The sequence below is a fragment of the Eretmochelys imbricata genome, chromosome 11, assembly GCF_965152235.1.
Source record: "Eretmochelys imbricata isolate rEreImb1 chromosome 11, rEreImb1.hap1, whole genome shotgun sequence".
Taxonomy (NCBI): domain Eukaryota; kingdom Metazoa; phylum Chordata; order Testudines; family Cheloniidae; genus Eretmochelys; species Eretmochelys imbricata.
The window spans coordinates 3187097-3205813 of record NC_135582.1 but is presented as its reverse complement, the minus strand read 5'-3'; the positions used below and the strand labels follow the sequence as shown (position 1 = coordinate 3205813).

The 18717-nt window shown below is 58.5% G+C and overlaps 1 protein-coding gene across 1 annotated transcript in view; it reads right to left on the bottom strand.

The window, feature by feature from the left end:
- The window catches only part of TNS1 (tensin 1), a 132151-nt gene that overhangs the window by 57451 nt on the left and 55983 nt on the right, over nt 1-18717 (bottom strand). The window contains exon 14 of the mRNA XM_077829448.1: nt 9711-11498. Coding sequence (XP_077685574.1) covers nt 9711-11498 — 1788 coding nt within the window. The remainder of the gene's footprint in view (nt 1-9710; nt 11499-18717) is intronic.

Genomic DNA, 18717 nt, shown 5'->3' with positions numbered 1-18717 from the left:
CACCCATTCATCATGTATAAACTACAGCAAACGCTGTTTTATCCGGCACTTCACCAGCCAGAAAGCTCTGTAAACTGGCATTTCTGATCTTCATTGAAATGCTGGTTTACAGTCTGGTTGGTGCGGGGCCGGCAGGGGCTCGGGGCACAGGAGGGGGCGTGGAGCGTGGGCTCTGGGAGGGAGTTTGGGGGCGGGAGGGGGCTTGGGGGGCGGGAGCAGGTGCGGGGTGGTGTTCCCTCTAATTTTTCCCACCCGTGTGCGGAATGAATTTTGTTATGTGCACCAATATGGAGGTGATGTGTGACATGAGGGGCCGAGGAATCCTTGTGGGAGGGGGCTCAGGGTTGGGGTGCAGGGGAGTGAAGGCTCCAGCTGCGGGGGGTGGGCCCTGGGATGCGGGGGCTCAGGGCTGGGGCAAGGATTCAAGGCAGGGGGTGTGGGCTTCGGCTGGGGGTGCAGGCTCTGGGGTGGGGCCAGGGATGAGGGGCTTGGGGTGCAGGAGGGTGTTCCAGGACTATGGCGGGGAGAGAGGACTCCCCCCGGCACACTCTCCCTGCAGCAGCACCTGGGCTGGGGGCGGAGAGGCGCCTGTCCCCGGTGCGGGAGCTCTGGGGCTGGGGCTGCAGGATAGGCACCCCTCCCCTGGACCCAGCAGGTCTGCGCCTAGGTCCAGGCCACGCAGCTGGGTCTGGGCTGCTCCAGGGTCGCGCTGGGCTGGGCTGCACCGGCCGTGCCTGGGCCCAATCTGGCCGCGGCAGGTCTGGGCCGCAGGGTGAGTTGGGACCGGGGCGCCCCTCCTGCGGCAGATTGGGGGCCGGGCTAGGTGGGGGCCGGGAAAGGGGCGCCCCTCCCTCGACCGGTCCTTGGGCAGCCTCCCTAAGCACCTGCATGGCGTTACATAGGCTGCTGCACGGCCGTGCAGCTTACAGGGAACATAGGTGCAGGGTGCCAGATCCGGGGACCGCCCACCTCGGGCAGCTCCCCACAAGCAGCGACCTGTCCTGGGCTCCGGCTGCCCCTAGGCCTGCAGGCACTGCCCCGGCAGCTCCCATTTGCTGCAGTTCCCAGCCAATGGGAGCTGCGCAGCCAGCATTCGGAGACGGAGGGCACGACGGGGGGGGGGGGGGTGGGCGGGAAGGGCAGGACGCAGAGCCGCCTGCCGTGCCTCCGCCTAGGAGCAGCTGTAGCCTGGGACAAGTCGCCGCTTGCAGGGAGCCTCCCGAGGTGAGCAGCCCCTGGATCCGGCACCCCGCACCCACTCCTGAACCCCCTCCCACGCTCCTAGCCCCCGCCCCACACCCGCTCCCAAACTCCCTCCCTCTTAGGCAACCGACATTTTTAACTTGCCAGCAACATTCCCCCAACATGCCGGATAAAAAAGCTTTTATTCTACGAATAACAGGGCCCTTCACGCACCAGGCGACCGCGGCACTGCTAAAGCAGGTGGCATGTCCTTCTCAAGTGCTCCAAGAACTGCTCCACCGTGGCTAATCGGCTTCCCCCCGATGCTCGTTAACGCGAGCCAGATCCACTGACTCCTGGCCTTCGCCTCAACACCTGATCACACTCCAGTGCTCCTGGCCCCCTCAACCATGGAGCGCTGAGATCTATCCAGCTCAGCAAGGAGACATTGCTGCGTGCTCTGCCATCCAAACTAAAGGGGTCTCGGGACCTTTCCGCAGTAGAAACGTGACGCAAAAACCTACAGTCACCACCCATGCAGAGGGGCCACAGTCACCCACTGAATGAAGTTCAGCCTCATTCAGCGTCTCTCCAGGATAGGGTGAAATCCCAGGAAACCAGAGCCTCAGTTTATGTAAATCGGTGTAACTCCACCTCTGCGGACACAGCAGTATAGGGAGGCCATATTTCCCAAAAGGAAAACGGGACACCAGTGCGGGGCTGGCCCAAGGCCCCCCTGTGGGGCTGGACCCAGCCACTCATCCGAGGCCCCCCCAGTGCGGGGCTGGCCCCAGCCGCTCACCCAAGGCCCCCTCAATGCGGGGCTGGTCCCAGCTGCTCGCCTGAAGCGTGCCCCCCAACTGTCACTCAAACACTGCTGGCCCCCCTGCTCGAGGCTGTGGCTGGTCGCTGATCACTAGAAACCTTCCTCCCCCATCCCTTCCAGCCCAGCCCCCACTGCCCAGCACGGGGCTGGCATCTCCGCTTGCCCCCGACCTGGTCCTCCGCACTGCACCCCACCTTTTTGAGAAAAGGGACATTTGTCCCGTTTGCTCTTGCCAAACAAGAACAAACAGGACAAATGCCCTCTCTGGCCCGGTTCAGAGCTTAAAAAAGGGACTGTCCTGGCCAAAACGGGATGAATGGTCACCCTATAACAATCCCATCACTGTTTCATTTTCCGCTTCGCCCCGAGTTACTGCCCTGTCCATGGATGGCTGTTTAGCAAGCAGCCGGCTTCCTCGGCTGGTTCCACACCTGGGTTGCTAATCCCTCTGCACTGGTGCCCTACCCGGTTAGAGCAATTCCAGAGCAAGGTTACGTTTCAGGTCTGAACCAGCTGACGGCATCGTTCCCTTTATCAGAGCGAAACAGACCCAGTATAGCAGTACATGTAATCAAATAACTTTGTGTTGAGAGCTCGGAAGATTCACGAGTCTTCAGCCCAACAGAGCAAAAGACCAGACGCCATTCCAACATGCACATCCTCCATAGCAACACCCACCCCAAAATCCATCCCGTCTCCCTCCCCTCCACCTACCCACCTGCCCACTACTGCCCGTCTCCTCTCTGAGCTGCGCTGCTCACACAAGGGGCCAGATGCAATCCCCACTGGATCTTTCCACTGGTTCCAGAGGGAGCTGGACGGATCCCAGTGCAGATGGGCGAGAAAGCGTTTGCTCTGAATCCGACATCGAGCAGGCTACTGCCCCAGCCAGAGACTGAAGTCAAACAAGCAGCCTGGGGCAGCTTCTTTAACCTCTCCAACCGGGCAGGGAGGACCCGGAAGTTCTGCTTTAAAAGCGGGCCCAGTGGCACGGCCCCTCTGCGAGACATGCAGCCCTGAGCGTGTGCCCTCCGGACGGCGGATCGCCATCCGCCTGGAGGCTTTGCCCCGACAACGACCCGCTGAGAGAGGAACCAGTGAGTGCATACACACGGCTGCATGGGGCCATGTGGATATTGGGGCGGGGGGGGGGGTCAGTGTTGGCCTGGAGGGATTTCAGTGACTCCTTCCAGATCCAGCATAAAAGATCAAAGCTGGACCCACTGCAGCGCTTTTACATACATTGCCACCTCCGAATAAACCCACCCCGATTTGGACTGTTAACCCTTTGTGTGCTGCCCCCTCCCCATGCACACACAGCGACTGGGCAAGCAAGTCTCCCTTTGCCAGTGACCTCCTGCGTGTCCTTAGCTGCTCTGGGGGTGCCCTCTGAGAATGGACCGAATCTAGGGCCCCTGGCATCACTCTCAAGCCAGTCAAACACCCAGGCAGGGAAAGAGAGCCTGAAACCAAATGAAAAAACAAGGAGCGCTGTGGCTGGGAGGAGAGCTCTACCCAGAATCCAGTCCCGCGAGGCACCACGGTACAGAGGGGGATTTCCCAATGACTGTCCCAAAGGGTGTGTGTGTCAGCTAATGGCATCAGTCTGGGATTTTCCAGTGACTGGGGTTCGGGCGGGGAGGCTCTGCCATGGTGGGGATCATCCCGTCCTGGCCCACTGCACTAGACTCTGAGCAGGTCCCCCACCCCCTAACAGGGCGTGCTACCAAACCCTGCCACACCACATCGAAGCAACCGTGGGGAGCCATCCGGCATGCAGAAGAGCAGGGGGGAGCGGAGCGAAAGAGGAAGGAGGAACGGAACAAACCAGCGAAGGAGAAGGATCTTTGTCGGTGCAGAGGAGGATGGGGGGCTTTCGTGCTCTGCCGGATGCCCCGGAGTTTGGCGTTGTACTCTGGCAGGGGAGGTGGAGGGGGGGAAGGGGCGCAGGAGTAGGAGGAGGTCAGCCAGGGAGGAGACACAGTCCACCATGGAGAGAGACAGACAGGACAAACACCACAACGGAGACAGGAAAAAAAAAGAACACGAGAAAAGATTAGTTGGGACCCTGAGTTGAATGGTGGCCGAGCCCAGAGACGCTGAGAGCAGAGGGGGCAGCATGGGACTGCACACACTGGGGGTCCCCACTGCCCTGGAACATGGACATGTCTCTTGCACCCCAGAAAGAAAGAAAAGGGGTCAGGAAGGCTTGGTGAATGGAGCAGCCGCAGTGTCTGGGCATCAGTTGAATTTTGTTCTCCAGGGAAACAGTGAAGAATTAAATGGACTGATGCCTCCTTTCAATCCACGCAGAACATCCTCGTGCCTGGACAGCAACCACTCGGGAGTCCCCAGCCCAGAGGTGGCTGCATGCACGAGGGTGGGAACAGACCCCACAGGTATGATTGGAGGGACCTTGGACTTGGGAGCACTAAGCCTGGGGCGTGTTACGTTATCTGACCACTTATCTGTTATGTTGCCATTCCAAGCGACACCCCCCACCAACCCCGGGGAGGGAACCCAGCTTCCCAAGGAAGCTCCCCGCTCCATTCTCCTGTGCCAGTCACACGCAAACCTCACACACTTTGGCCGAACTCAGCGAGAAAGTCACAAGGCCCACGGGCGTTACTGGAAGGATGGAGGGGTGGGGCAGGGAACAGTCAGTGTCTGCATACACCCAATGGGCAGAGGGCTGCGATTGCTCCCCGCGGGACAACCGGGGAATGGACTGAAGGGCTGGAGAACCCGCGGGAGGGCCTGGCTCTGACACAGAGTCCAGCCCTCCAGGACAGAGGTCAGAAAGCCAATTGGCCTGAGCATACAGCAGGTGTAAAATGCTACCTGCCCCCCGGTGCCGGCAAGTGGAGAATTGGAGCATTTTACACTCCTCATGCAAATGACCACACAGGGAAGTGGAGAATCCGACCCAGCGCGTCGGCCGGTTTGGGTGCAAGGGATGGGCAGGGATGGCGTCCCTAGCCTCCGTTTGCCTGAAGCTGGGAATGGTGACAGGGGATGGATCACTCAATGATTACCCATTCTGCTCATTCCCGCTGGGGAACCTAGCCCTGACGGCTGGCAGCGGGCAGGACACTGGGGTAGAGGGACCTTTGGTCTGACCCAGCCTGGCCGTTCTGATGTTAGAGGATCAGCCCGTCGGTAATGAACAAACTCCTATTGAGGGGTCTACAGTGCAGCCCAGCTGGCTCATGCAGCCGCTGCCGGTGCCTTTCTGGGTCCACTACCGGTCCCCAGGCTCTGGGGCTGGCAGGCAGCAGGGTCTCTCTGGGTGGGGGCTGCTGACATCCATCCCCGCTCCTGTGTAACCCTCCTTGTGGCACCCCCAGCCCCAGCCAGCCCTAGGAAATTGGAATTGTCCTGCTTGCAAGTCCCAGGGAGGAGGATGTTGTGTGAAATTCCCCACATACTTGCCTTGGGACAAACAGGCAACTTATAGCAGCGAGGGCCATAAATAACCCCCTCCCCCTGCCAGCAGCCGTCACCTCCTATCTTCTCTCCCGCAGCCTCCCCAGCTCCCGTGTCCAGGCTGCGCCCTGACTCACGCCACGTGCTGCTGGCTCTGCTCTCGGGACACCTTGTTCTCCCCTGATGTAAACAGGCCGCGCTGCCCTCTGTGCTGTGCTGTTCTTCCCCGCGACGGGCCACGAGCCTCCAATGGCGACATACGGCCCTGCTCCAGGGACAGCTCCCAGCGTGAGCCCACCCCCCGCCTCGCCCCGGTCCCTCACCTCCTCGGAGAACCGCATCCTACCACCAAGCGGCATCTGGCCTGGGCGGTACTTGGATCCGAGGGGAATCCGGGCCGACGCAGGCAGCTGTGTGGGTGACTCAACGGGGGTTTTGTTGAAGCCCAGGTCTTAGCCCTGATGTCCTGGCCCAAAGCGGCCCATAAATTACCCTGCAGTTTCAACTCCCAGAAATGGTTTGCAGCCTCCTTTCCTGCCCTAACCTAGGACACATTGTGACTGGGCGCTGTTAAGCAGCTACCACACTCCACTCCAGAGGTGGCTGCATTTCAGGGCTGGGCGAAGTGATTTGCGTACGCGATCCGTTTAGTAGCCAGGGAAAGGCTCTGGGATGTAAGGTGCTGCAGAAATGAGCACAGACACCATGGTTGGTTTGGGTTTTTTAAAAATCTCCAGTTTTCACTCCGTGATTTCCCTATAGCTTGGGGTGGGATGGAGGGGGCTGGGGGGGGGGGGAGAGGCGTATTCTCAGGGCATTAAAGGGACAGTCACTGTGTCCTTGAGCTGGGTGTTAGGATATAGATATTCAGGCCTGTCTGCAAAGGCTTGTACTCTAAGAATGTAGGTCTATTCTTACCACTTGGCTAGTTCTAGAGGTATAAAAGAAAGAATCAAAATCACTGACTGCCGGTGTAAGGGCCTTCTCTTACTGTGACAGTCTGAGGCCCTGTGCTTAGGCTAAGGCCTTTGGCTACGCAGCAGAGGCAGCCCTAAGCTGGGAAGCGACCGGTCACCTCCTCCCATTCCAAACCAGTCACACTGAAAGAAGGTGCTATTGGGCTGCTAGGAATACAATCCTGTCCTGATAATGCCCATCACCTCCAGAGAAAGGGAAGTGCCTAGAAAATGTAAAAGGAAACTTAGTTTGATAGTATCCTGTCTGGCAAGAACTCACTTATCAATAGCTGGGATGTGAAATCCTCACTTCTGTATTGTTTTGTCATGATAGTTCCCACTTTGCTATTGTTTGTCTGTATAATCTCTGTCTGGTTCTGTGACTGTTTCTGTCTGCTGTATAATTAATTTTGCTGGATGTAAACTAATTAAGGTGGTGGGATATAATTGGTTAAATAATCATGTTACGGTAAGTTAGGATTGGTTAGTTAAATTTCAGGAAAATGATTGGTTAAGGTATAGCTAAGCAGAACTCAAATTTTACTATATAGTCTGCAGTCAATCAGGAAGTGTGTGTGTGGGGGGGGAAATGGGAATCATGTTTGGCTAAGGGCAGGAATGGGAACAGGGACACGGGTGTAAGGCTCTGTGGGGTCAGAGCTGAGAAGGGGGACACTAAGGAAGGAAACTGGAATCATGGTTGCTGGAAGTTCACCCCAATAAACATCGAATTGTTTGCACCTTTGGACTTGGGGGATTGTTGCTCTCTGTTCATGCAAGAAGGACCAGGGAAGTAAGTGGGTGAAGGAATAAGCCCCCTAACACTGGGGTAAACCAAGCCCATTGCTCAGAGCGTGAGGCTAACATGACAGCTGCAGCGGCCCTTTTCCCCACAATCCAGCAGCCAGCTTTCCCCGCAATCTACACCGGCACCAGCCTGCCAGGACCTGGCTCCCTCCTCTCTCCCTCCTTCTGCGGAGCAGTGACTCAGCCTGGGGGGGCGGGGGGGTGTAGGAGGGGTGGGGGTGTTTTGCAACTGAGCTGTGTTCCCTCCCTCTAATACCGTTTGTGTTTCGTGTTTCGAGGCCAAGGTGCTGGCTGGACTAAACCCTGCTCTGCCAAGCCCTGGAACTGGAGGCTGGATCGCAGCCCTGGCATTCCCACGGAAGGGCAATTACGGAGAGGAAGGCAGGGCGGCCACTGACAGAGCCAGGCACTGTGCATGCCCAGAAGCCACAGATTTATTCCCCAGGCCCGACGGGCCAAGAGGGACTTGGCTTCCTGCTTCCCAGGCTCAGGCTGGGGCCTGAGCTCTGAAGTTAGGCCAGGGGCGAACGGAGTCCCAAAGAGATGAGGCCAGTTCGCTATTCCGTCCACGCACCCTGTGCATGGTAAAAATGCCTCACTGGAATAGTCCCACTGGTCAATGACCATATCCATGGTGAACGCCTGTTACTACCAAGGAAGGCATCAATTCCCTACAGCGCACCTAACTGTGCCATACTATCCCATGGGGAAGTTACCTCCTGACCCCAACTGGGGGCCATATGCCCTGAAGCATCAGGATCAATGACAGACCTGGTTCTAAATATGCCCCCCAGTTATGCCATTTGTTTCCCCAGTGCAGATCCAAGCTCTGAGGCTGAATGGATAGTTTGACAACAGATCCAGGGGGTCATGTCTATGGGAAGACCTTCAGAGGGGTGTGACAATTTCCATTCTCCTGCCTGTTCAGAACAGAGCCAGCGTGCTCAAAACGTGGGAGACCAGGGGTCAGTCTCCTGCTCCGCTACAGACTCTCTATGTGGCCTTGGGCAAGTCACTTGGCCTCTCTGTGTCTCTGTTCCCCATCTGTACACCTGGTGTGACGGCACTGCCCTGCCGTAAAGGGGGGTTGGGAGGATGATTACCCTGAAGACTGCAGGGTACTCAGAGTCTGTGATAATGGGAGCCACGTAAGTACAGCACCTAATACAAGCGGGAAGGTCCCACAATGAGCATGACTGCTTTGGGCGCTAGGGGCTATCGCTGGGTATCTAAAGTGGAGTCCAGTCTGGCCATTCCAACTGACGTCTCCCAAGGAGGGTAGCTACGGCTTGGCCTCCCACATGGAAGCCATGAACCCCACAAGCAAAACCTGGCCCCTGAACCCCTTTGAAAATCCATCACCGGGGGCAGTAGGGCCAACTCGCTGTTTTCTGCTTTTATAAGGTGCTGGCCTCTCCACTTTTGTCCTGCCTCCTTCCTGCTCCCAGGCCGGACTGATCAGTCTGCTCCCAGCAGCTCCTCGCACAGGAAGCCGGCGCAATTTCCCTTTGGCTGCAGAGAGAGGAGCAGCAGAGGGAGCAGGAGGACAGCTGGAAGAGATCATCATCCACAGCCACGACACACCTCTGCAGGCCGCTACGGTCCTAGAGCCAGCCCCAGCCCCCACCGCTCGACAGCCGCCAGCAAACGGGGCAGCAGGGCAGTTTGGAGCCGCCCCCAGAAATGCCAGCGCTGATCCAGCCAGAGCTCTCAGGAAGGCGAAGCCAGACTGGCCATCTCATCAGAGCAGGCACCCCCGCCAAAGGCTGTCGGGCCCTCTTTCCCGCACAGCTAGGCGCACGGAGTAACTAACGCAGCCACAGAGAAGCCCTGAGCTCAGCCGTGCTGCTCACACGGTCTCCCGCCTCACCAGCTGGGCACTGCCCAGGGGCAGGGCAGTGGTCGAGCCTGGACAGCGAGGCCGTGCGGCAGACACCTCCCCTCCAGTCATGGCCCCGTTTGCATGGAGAGGGGACTCTGGGAACAGGCTGAGGGACGTTTAACTCTTCCCTGAGCTCCCTCCTGTCCTGCGCATCTGCGTTTCGTCTCACCCTTCCCACAACTTCCATCCCTTTTTCCCTCTGCACCCCGTGCGTGCTTCCCGGGTCCAACCCCGTTCCCAGGGACAGGCCCCGATTCTCCTCTCCTGGGCACCGCTCGTTGAGGAGGGGGTCTGGCTGAGCTCCCCGGGCTGCCTCTTCCCAAGAGCAAGGATGGAGAGGGTTCCCCTGGTATGTTAGGGGCCCAGAGGGCCTAGTTTCCAAGGAGACCTGGAGCCAGGCTGGGGCATGGAGCACGGGCGCCTCCATCCCAGTGGGCCTCCCACGCAGCCAGAGCCTCGTTGGTGAGTTCGTGGCTCCATTCTGCGTGTGGACGCAGCCGCAAGAGCCGGGCACGCAGGCCCCCACCTGCTCGCTGCATAACCCGCCCTCACTCAGTAGTCGAGGACAAATGCAGCCTGGCCCTGGGGTGACGGCCAGCCAGAGGTGGTACTGCAAATCAAAGCCTCTTACCTGCTACTCTGTGCGCCACCAGCCCTTCCAGGTTCAAGGGCTCTTCTTCCGAGGGTCTAGCAGGCTCTTGGTAATGCTCCGCTCCCTTCAGGGGCATCTGAACTTGGGCTGTCGCTGTGGGAGAGGGGGGCGACAGGATCAGGGGCTGCTGAGGCCGAACAGGGCTGTAAGCTGTTGCCAGAGGGATGGAAGAGGTTGGGGGGCTTCCCGGGCCGCGGCTGTAGCTCTTTGTCTGCGGCTCAGGAGGCTGCTGGTTCTGATAGCCGTAGGGTGAGTAGGACACCCCAAAATCCTGCGCCTTGGACTCTGGCTCTCCAGCGCCCCGGCCCACCTGGGCCGGCGGTCCTGGCAGATAGGCTTTGGACAGCGGTTCAGAAGCTGGTGGGGGCTGGGTGACAGCGATGCCCATGGCGTTGTGGGACACGCTCTCCGGCATGGCACCAAAGGCGTTGCTGGGTCTCGGCTGGGTCAGCTGAGGGGCCGCCTGGCTCGGAAGGCCCAACGCTGGCTGGGCAGACAGAGAGGAGACCACCGGGCCAGGCTGCTCCTCTCTGGAGGCCACGGGGACGCTCTGGGACTTGTGCATCGTTGAGACAGACGGGTCCAGGTCCAGCATGAGCATGTTCAGTGCTTCTATCGACTGCTCGATCTCCTTCGGGGAGGCCACCCGGGGGAACTCAGGGATGCTGTGGCTCGGAGGGGGGGCCGCCGGCAAGGGGCTGGGCTGGGGGCTCGAACTGGAGACGCTAGGGCTTTGGCTTTCCAGGCCGCCGTCTTGCTGACGGGAGGGCGGCCTGCTCCCACCGCTGCTGCCACCGCCTTGCTGCTGCCAGGCGTTGAGCCCCCTCTGCACGGCTTCCCGGCTGCTGGTGCTCCGAGCCGGCGCCGGGGGGAGCTGGAGGCCCGGCTCGGCGGCTGGGTAGGACTGAGAATGGTACATGTCGCTGGAGTCAAAGCCGTACAGGTAGGGCTGCGTGGCGGCCGGCGGCCGGGGCTGCAGCCAGCCGGGCTCAGGGAAGCCGGCTGGCTGCTGCCGGTAGTCGGACAGGTTCTCCTGAGCAGACACCGAGGGCCGGATCTGGCTCAGCAGGGGCTGGGGGTGTCGCCCCATCATGCTCCGCAGCGTGTTCTGGTTGTTGTAGGGGTACCCCCCGTTGATCAGCGGCTCCGAGTCATACAGCCCCTCCTTGTGCAGCTTGTCCGCGCCGTCGAAGCTGGACGGGCCGTTGGGCAGGCAGGAGAGGCTCTCCATCCGGGGCACCTCCTGGTAGCCAACCTCGCTGGCGTTGGTGATGCCGTCGCAGGAGGAGAGGGTGCCCAGGCTGCCGACGCTCTGCCCGTCCTGGTTGGGCAGGTCGTCGTCCAGGATGTCCGTCTCCCGCTCGGCCACCAGGGCGGGGGCGCTCCCGTTGACGTGCACCTGGGCCGGCACCACGTGGCGCCCCGGGAGGGCAGAGCTGCCGGCCGGCGCCGCCCCGGGGTGGCGGTTGTGCATGGGGGCTTCGCTCTCCAAGCCGAAGCCGCTCAAGAGGCGCTCGAGCTCCCGCTTCTCCTCGGGGGTCAGTGCCGGGGGGCCGCCGGCAGGCGCCGCCTGCTCGTCGGTCTTGTCGGTAGCGGTGGAGTTGCCCGAGTCGCTGCTGACAGACAGCGTGTGCTCAAGGTGGTTGGGCGCCGCGGAGAGGGGGGCGCGGCTGGCGTTGACGGCGCCGGTGCTACCGTGGAGCGAGTCTTTCTTCTTCACCTTGGCGTAGAGGCTCCCGTCCAGCGGCCCCTGAGTGTGCCCGAGCTCTGCATGGGGAGAAGGGAACAAAGCAGATCAACAATTCGCTCGGGGCGGGAGAGCGAGCTAATGGCTCCCATTAAGCACCGATGGCTTCGAAGTTCGAACGCTGAGCTAAGGGCCCTGTCAGCCAGCTGCCGAGCACTCAGCCTCCCCGTGAAATACGCACCACATTCCCACCACTCTCCTGCGGACGCTTGCTCTGCCGGAGACGCCGGCGGTGTGTCCTCTGCGGCTAACGTGGCCCCAGAGGAGACGGCGTCTACTGAGATGTTACTGGAAACCTGCTTTCACTGCGCTGAAAGCACAGGATGCTTTGCAGGCTGGATCGATAGAGCATTAATGTGAGCTCTCCCGCAAGGTTCAAACTGGAAAGGGGGCTGCGTGAGGCGTATGGCCCTGCGAGACTGGAAAGCAGCCCCAGACTCCCTGACCGCCTGCGCATTGCAGGCCACAGAACCTCACCCACCCACTCCTGCAATAGACCCCTAAGCTCCGGCTGAGTTAGTGAAGTCTCAAAGACTTCAAGTTACAGAGAATCCACCGATTAAACCTGCAAGTGACCTGTGCCCCATGCTGCAGAGGAAGGCAAAAACCCCAGGGTCTCTGCCAATCTGACCAGGGGGAAAATTCCTTCCCAACCCCAAATCTGGCGATCAGTCAGACCCTGAGCTTGTGGGAAAGACCCAGCAGCCAGACCTCTGGGACAGAATTCTCTGTAGTGACTCAGGGCCCTCCCCATCCGGTGTCCCATCCCCGGCTGTTGGGGATATTTGCTGGTAGCAGTAGAAGGTCAGCCACCTGCCATTGTAGGCAGTGTCATCATCCCAGCCCCTCCGTACACTTATCATGCTCAGTCTTGAAGCCAGCCCCCACTGTTCCCCTGGAAAGGCTGTTCCAGAACTTCTCACACAAACAAGGTGGATGGATGGATCTTAGATTCCAGGCCAGAAAGGATTATTGTGATCATCCAGTCTGACCGGACAGGCCAGAGAACTCCCCTGAAATAATCCGCTCTAGCTCAAAAGGAGGCATTTTTTAAAAAAATCCAACCTTGATTTTAAAATAGCCAGTGATGGCAAATCCACCAGATCCCATGGTAAATTGTACCAATGGTTAATTACTCTCACTGGTAACATTTATGCCTTATTTCCAGTCTGGATTTGTCTAGCTTCAATTTCCAGCCATTGGATATTTGTCTGTGAGGTCAGGGGTTCTCAGTGTTTTTCTTTCTGAGGCCCCCCAACATGCTATAGAAATTCCAGGGCCCAGCACGGGGGCCTGTGGGCTTCAGCCACTCATAGAATCATAGAACCATAGAATATCAGGGTTGGAAGGGACCTCAGGAGGTCATCTAGTCCAACCCCCTGCTCAAAAGCAGGACCCATACCCAATTAAATCTGGAGGACAAGGGGCTTGGGTTTTAGACATGCAGGGCCGGGGGCTCAGGGCTCTGAGCTTCAGCCACATGGAGAGGGGGACTCGAGGCTCTAGCCACCAGATTGGGGTGGGGCACAAGGCTTCAGCCCTGCGGGGATGAGGGCTTCTTCCCTATTGGGCTGAGGGCTCAGGACTTCTGCCCAATGGGGGGGGAGTGGGGTTCAGGGCCCCAGGCTTCAACCACTGGGGTGGGGGTGGGGGGAGGGGGCTTGCTGCTTCAGCACCAGGGATCCAGGATCCTGGCTTTAGCCATACAGGGCAGGGGGACTTGGGGATTTAGCCCTGTGAGGCAGGGGGACTCAGGGCTTCTGCCTGCCCCATGGGGCACTAGGGGTCAGGGCTCCCAGCTTTAGGCTCCCGGCTTTAGCCCCGCATGGCATCAGGGCTCCTGGCTTCATCCCCATGGGGCTCTGGGGTTCACTGGACATGCACCAGCTTGAAGATGATTCTCCTTTAACGGTTACATTTGGAGACCTGTCTGTTAGCCAGTTTTAAATCCATTTAATGGATCTATCCCTTCCTCCTTCCCTTGCTCCTCCCCAGAGAATCGGAGCCTCTCCTGGGGCCAGCCCACACAGCAGCATTTTAGACCGATACAATTGTGACCCCGGACACCACTCTTGTGACGACGTGACCACGTTTCCGCCACGACAGCCTCACAAGCCAAATGGGGTCCCGCTGCTGGACGAGACCCAGGCTACCCGCCTGCAGGAAGCAGCCTGCTCCGTTCTGAACCTTGCGCTCCATGACCGAGCCCCGGCAGGTCGACGCTGTAAATCAGACGCCATCGCCTCGCCATAGAGCTATGCCGAGTCAGCTGTTCAGTTTGGGAGACTCCGCCATGCTCCGTTTGTACCGGCTGACCTCATGCCCAAGCGAAGCAACCAACCGCTTTGGACCCCACCCTCTTGCGGGCCCTACAACCCTAGTTCTGCAGATCCCATCCGGGCCTGATCCCGGCATGGGAGCAACCTTACAGCCTGCTCCCTCATGGTGGCACGTTGGGGCTCTGCAAAGGTGACTTTCAGGTTTTTCCAAACTGGTCATCCAGCCTTAATTTTAAACTGCTCTCTGCTCCAGGGCTGCCCGGGGCTCCAATGCCCTGGGCGAATGCAGGGAATTGGGGAAGATGGGCTGCTTCAAATGGGCCCAGGTACCGGAAGAATGTCGTCCCGTATCAAAGGCGCTGCCTTGGCACTGAGTGTGGCATGGAATACCAGAGCAAGCTGTCCATTTCCCCACTCCGCCCTCTCCCCCCGTTGGAGTCTCTCCATTTCTTTTTCCAGATCCCCAGTGAGGTTTCCTGGAAGGCCATGGAGGCAACATTAAACGCTTTCTTTTTAGAGGAAAAAGTGACTCTTCCTTGGCCGCGAGCCAGAGGCCAGACTGAGAGCCGGAAGACGGCCTCATGCGACAGTGTGAAATCAGAACACTCTGATCTGCAGGCAAACACTTCCGCAGCAGAACCAGGCGTAACAGGGGAGGGAGGCTAACCAGCCCCTGTGCGCCTGTCCAAACACTGTAACCTCCACACAACCCGGACACACACACACAGAGAGCACACCCACCGTGCAGCGTGCACACACAGCCTGACACCCCAGAGCAACCCCCACGCAACGCACATACCAGTCCCCGTGGAGCAACCCCCAAACAACATGCAGGCACAAACCCGGCAACAGCCGGGCCATCGCACAGGGACACCCCGCCGCGAGCGACCGTGCCGCAAAGTGTGAGCACACACAAAATCGCAGCAATACCCCTGCCACGAGCGCACGTCGAGCCACGCAAACACCCAGCAACACGCACGCGACAGGTGTCTGCCCATGCACACGCTGTGTATGCAGACTCACACACGGCAACTCCCCCGCATTGCGTGTGCACCCATGTGCCCGCACAGCAACCCTCTGGGCAACTACTTCTTGATTAAGGACGGCAAAAAGTCCTCTCTGTACAGCGCATATGCCACCACCAGAGTGGGACATACAAACCTAGGGAGACCGAGTTCGAGATGGGGGGTTTTGATCCAAAGCGAGCGCGGTGAAGTCTCTTTTCCGATTTCCGCGGGCTTTGGATCAGGCCACAAATTCTTACCATAACAACACCCATTCTACACAGTAGCATCCACTTTCAGCCCTCAGCCCTTCGCTAGGTTTTTGTGCAGATGTAGCCAGGTTACGTTCAGTCGAAAGCAAGTTCAGCCCACTGAACGGGTCCTGGGACATCAGGGGTTAAATCTCCTTCTGTCCCAGCAGTCTGAGACCGTGGGCTGGGAAGGATGATTAAGATTTTCCGAGGGAGAGATGCCCAGCCCCGCCATGGCTTCCAATGGCTCTGTACACCCCGCCAAACCGGCCAGTCCCCAGCCTTACTCTAGCAACTGCTAGGCGAACTGTCAAACGAAGGGAATTGGGCACCCAGAGCCCCAGAGAGCGCCCAGCCTTCTCCTGCCTATTGACACGCCTCTGCCCCGCTTTGGGGGGAGGATGCTGATCCAACCTTCCTCCACGACACGGCTCTGCGGGGAAGCCAGGGTTTGACTCAGCGGAGCTCTCTTCCCGGAGGGGAGAACCTGAGCAATGCCTCCTTCCAGAAGTGCTCCCTGGAGCTCTCCCGGGCTCACCCCACCAGCCAGGTCCACAATTCTCTAGGCTCTTTGCTGCCACTCAAGATGGGCTGAGTTCCTCGCGCCGAAGCACAAGCATGACAGAAACAACAGACAGCGACTCTAGGGGTGCCCTGGGAGGCTGGGCACAAGCCCCGGAGAGGCAGGAATAACGCGCCTGCAGGTTATGTCCACATCAAATAAATAAAGCACGTGGGCCAGGGGAAATAGAGGGAAGAGGCTTGAATTAGCACCCTGATTCAGAACCCGCCCTGCTGCTGGGAGAAGCATCTCAAAAGCATCCGCAGAATGGCCTTCTGGCAGGGGACGGGGGGGATTTTTAAAGCTCAAGGCGAGGCCAGCACAGTCCCAAAGTGGCCTTTGGACCAGATTCTCCTTGAGAGGGATGGAGGCAACGAGCCAGCAGGGAGGCCAAGCTGTGGGGACAAACAGCCCAGCTAGCTCAAAGCGGGAGCTTGATAAGTTTACACATGGGATGATACGCCAGGACTGGGCTCTGTGACCCATGGGTACAGTGGCCAATTTTGGTTGGATGCATTCCTGGGGATTTCATCACATGACATAATCTTTAATTAAAGAGTCATCTTTAATTCCAGGAGACTCCAAGCAAATCCTGGAGGGTTGGCAACCCTACCCACGAGGCCCTTGCCAGGCTGATGGCCTAAGTCCCCAGCCCTCTTCCAAGTGTTGCTGTCCGATGGGAGATCCTAGGGGACGTCTACATTGCAATACAAGAGCCGAGGCACCGCTGCGACTGGCCCAGTCATCTCACTCAGACGATGAGGCTACAAATTGCAGGGTAGATGTTCGAGCACCACCCAGCCCAAACTGACTGGGGGAATTCAGGAGACAGAGGCCTCCCAGCCCAAGGAGCTCGCCCCCAGCCTGCAGTCTCCATGGAGTTGCACCAAGCTCTGCTACTGGCTAAGCTGGGCTGGCTCAGAGCGATTGGAGCCAAATTATTTCCTGCTCTGATTTAGCCCTTTCCACCATGGTTTGGAAACCCCGACTGCTCGGTCCCAGCAGACGCCCACGAGGCAGGTAAAAACAACCAGCTGCAGGCGGGTTAAGTGACTCACCCATGCCATACGAGGAGTCAGTGTCAGAACTGGGACTATAACTCACGGCTCTTGACTCTTGCACCTGTGTTTTGACAGCTAGACAACACTGTACAAGAGCAACTTGCTCACAGACGGATGGAGATGAGAGACAGAAAAACCCTCCTGAATCCACTTATGCACCCCCATGCAGCAGATACAGCCCAAACTCATGGCTTTCAGATCGCTTTGGAGGACACAGAACTAGCATCCTAGCTCTCTGGGCCTGAATCCGGACCATCCTTTTGGGTCCGACAGGGCAGGGAGCAGGGTTCAAAATGACAAAACGCTTCTACTGCCATGAAACAAAGCATTACGATTCTCTCTGCTGTGATGGAGAGGGAGGGGCAGATTCGCCACTTTCACAGCAAAACTGGCAGAATCCCAGCAAGCGGGCACCTGCTCCCATGGTCAGTTGTCAGACACGAGTGCAAAGCCAAACTAGGGACAGTCAGTCCGACTCTCTGTCCAATGAGAATGTCCCACCTCATCTGTCTCTTATGTTCCCCTAGACCATCTGGGATGGTAGCAGCATCCTCACCGTGGCGTGCAGAGCACCCACCATTAGCTTATTGACTCAGCGGCTTTTATTTTTCAAAGGTATCTGACACTACAAGAGTGGTTTTTGTTCGATCCACCTGTGTTGATTCAGGCAGGGAGGATGGAAAAGGATCCAAAAAAAACCTCCAGGCTTTGCTAGAGGAATTCCCCAGTCTGTTCTACCCCTCGCCCGTCACCGTGCTCTCTGATCCCACGGACCCAGGCACACTGATAGAAACAGCACGACTCTCCAATTCTCTGACGGCTTTACCCTGCTCCCTGGCCTTCATCCCCCTGCCTGTCCCTTCCCCCATGCACAGAGAGAAATCGAACAGCAAACAGACTGTAGGAAAGGAGAGAGTGGCTGATCTAGCGGCTGATTCAGGTCAATCCAACTTTCTCCAAACACTTGTGGCCACATTCAAATCTGCTTCTCAAATAGCCAGCCAGGTACTTGATGATGGTGCAAAGCAGGTTTGACACAGCAGAGCATAAACCGCTGCCCAAGAGGAAGGGAAACAAGCGAATCAGCCTCTACGCCGGCAGATCGCAGGGGGAGGGGAAAGACAGCACAGGAGAGAAGCAGAGTCAGAATCACCTGGGGATGTGGCTACTTGATTTGGTCAACGCTCGGGTGAGCTGAGTCCCCCATCCCAAGATTCCTCCCCGCAGTGTGACCAACTCTGCCCGCTGGGCTCTGAGCCCCAGCGTAAATCAGTACAGCTCCACTGACTCCAGGGCTGAATTACACCCACCTGGAATCCGGCCCCGGGTCGTCTCCAAACGTGTGGCCCCGAAGTGACAGCTAGGCTGGCTGGCAGGTGGGGACCGCGCGACCCTGCGACGGGACGGGGAAGCACGGGAATCAGGCTGGGTTCCCAACAGGAGCTCCAGGCATTCACTCAGCCCCTGCCCTTCAATCCCGACAGGGTTTCCGTTTCATCGCCTGCTCAGCTATGAGGCTCAGCAGTGCCAAGGAGCCGTCCCTGCCCTCAGTGGGGAAGTGCTGAGATCTGCCTGGCTCTAGGGTGTTGTTAAACAGCAGATTACAGTCACCCCATCTTGCAAACCAAATCTGGTCAGATTCCTGAGGAAGCAAAGCCCAGCCAGAGTCAGAACTTACCAGCTGGATGGAAGGAAAACACCCAGCAGAAGAGGAGGAACTGGGTTAATTTCCTTCCCTCGCTGTTCACTCCCTTTTCCTTCAGTGCCGGAGCTTTCTAAGAGTTCCTGAGAGACGACAGCCCCAGCTCTGCCTGTCTCCTGCCCTGCCTCTCTGCCTGTCAGGGACTGGAGCGGGGTGTTTCCTGGCTCGTGGGATAAAACGCCGTCTGTAATTTCAGCCAGTTGGATCCCAAGGATTTATCATCCTGCAGCTATGTGATTTTAGCATGACATCACAGAGGCTGCAAGTCCAGCAGCTTAGCACTGGGCGGCTGCACCGCACAGCCGCTAGACAGAGCGCTCGCCCAGAGCCGGGCGGAGAGAGGGAAGGAGGTGGAGAAAGGGAGGAGAGGTGAATGGGCA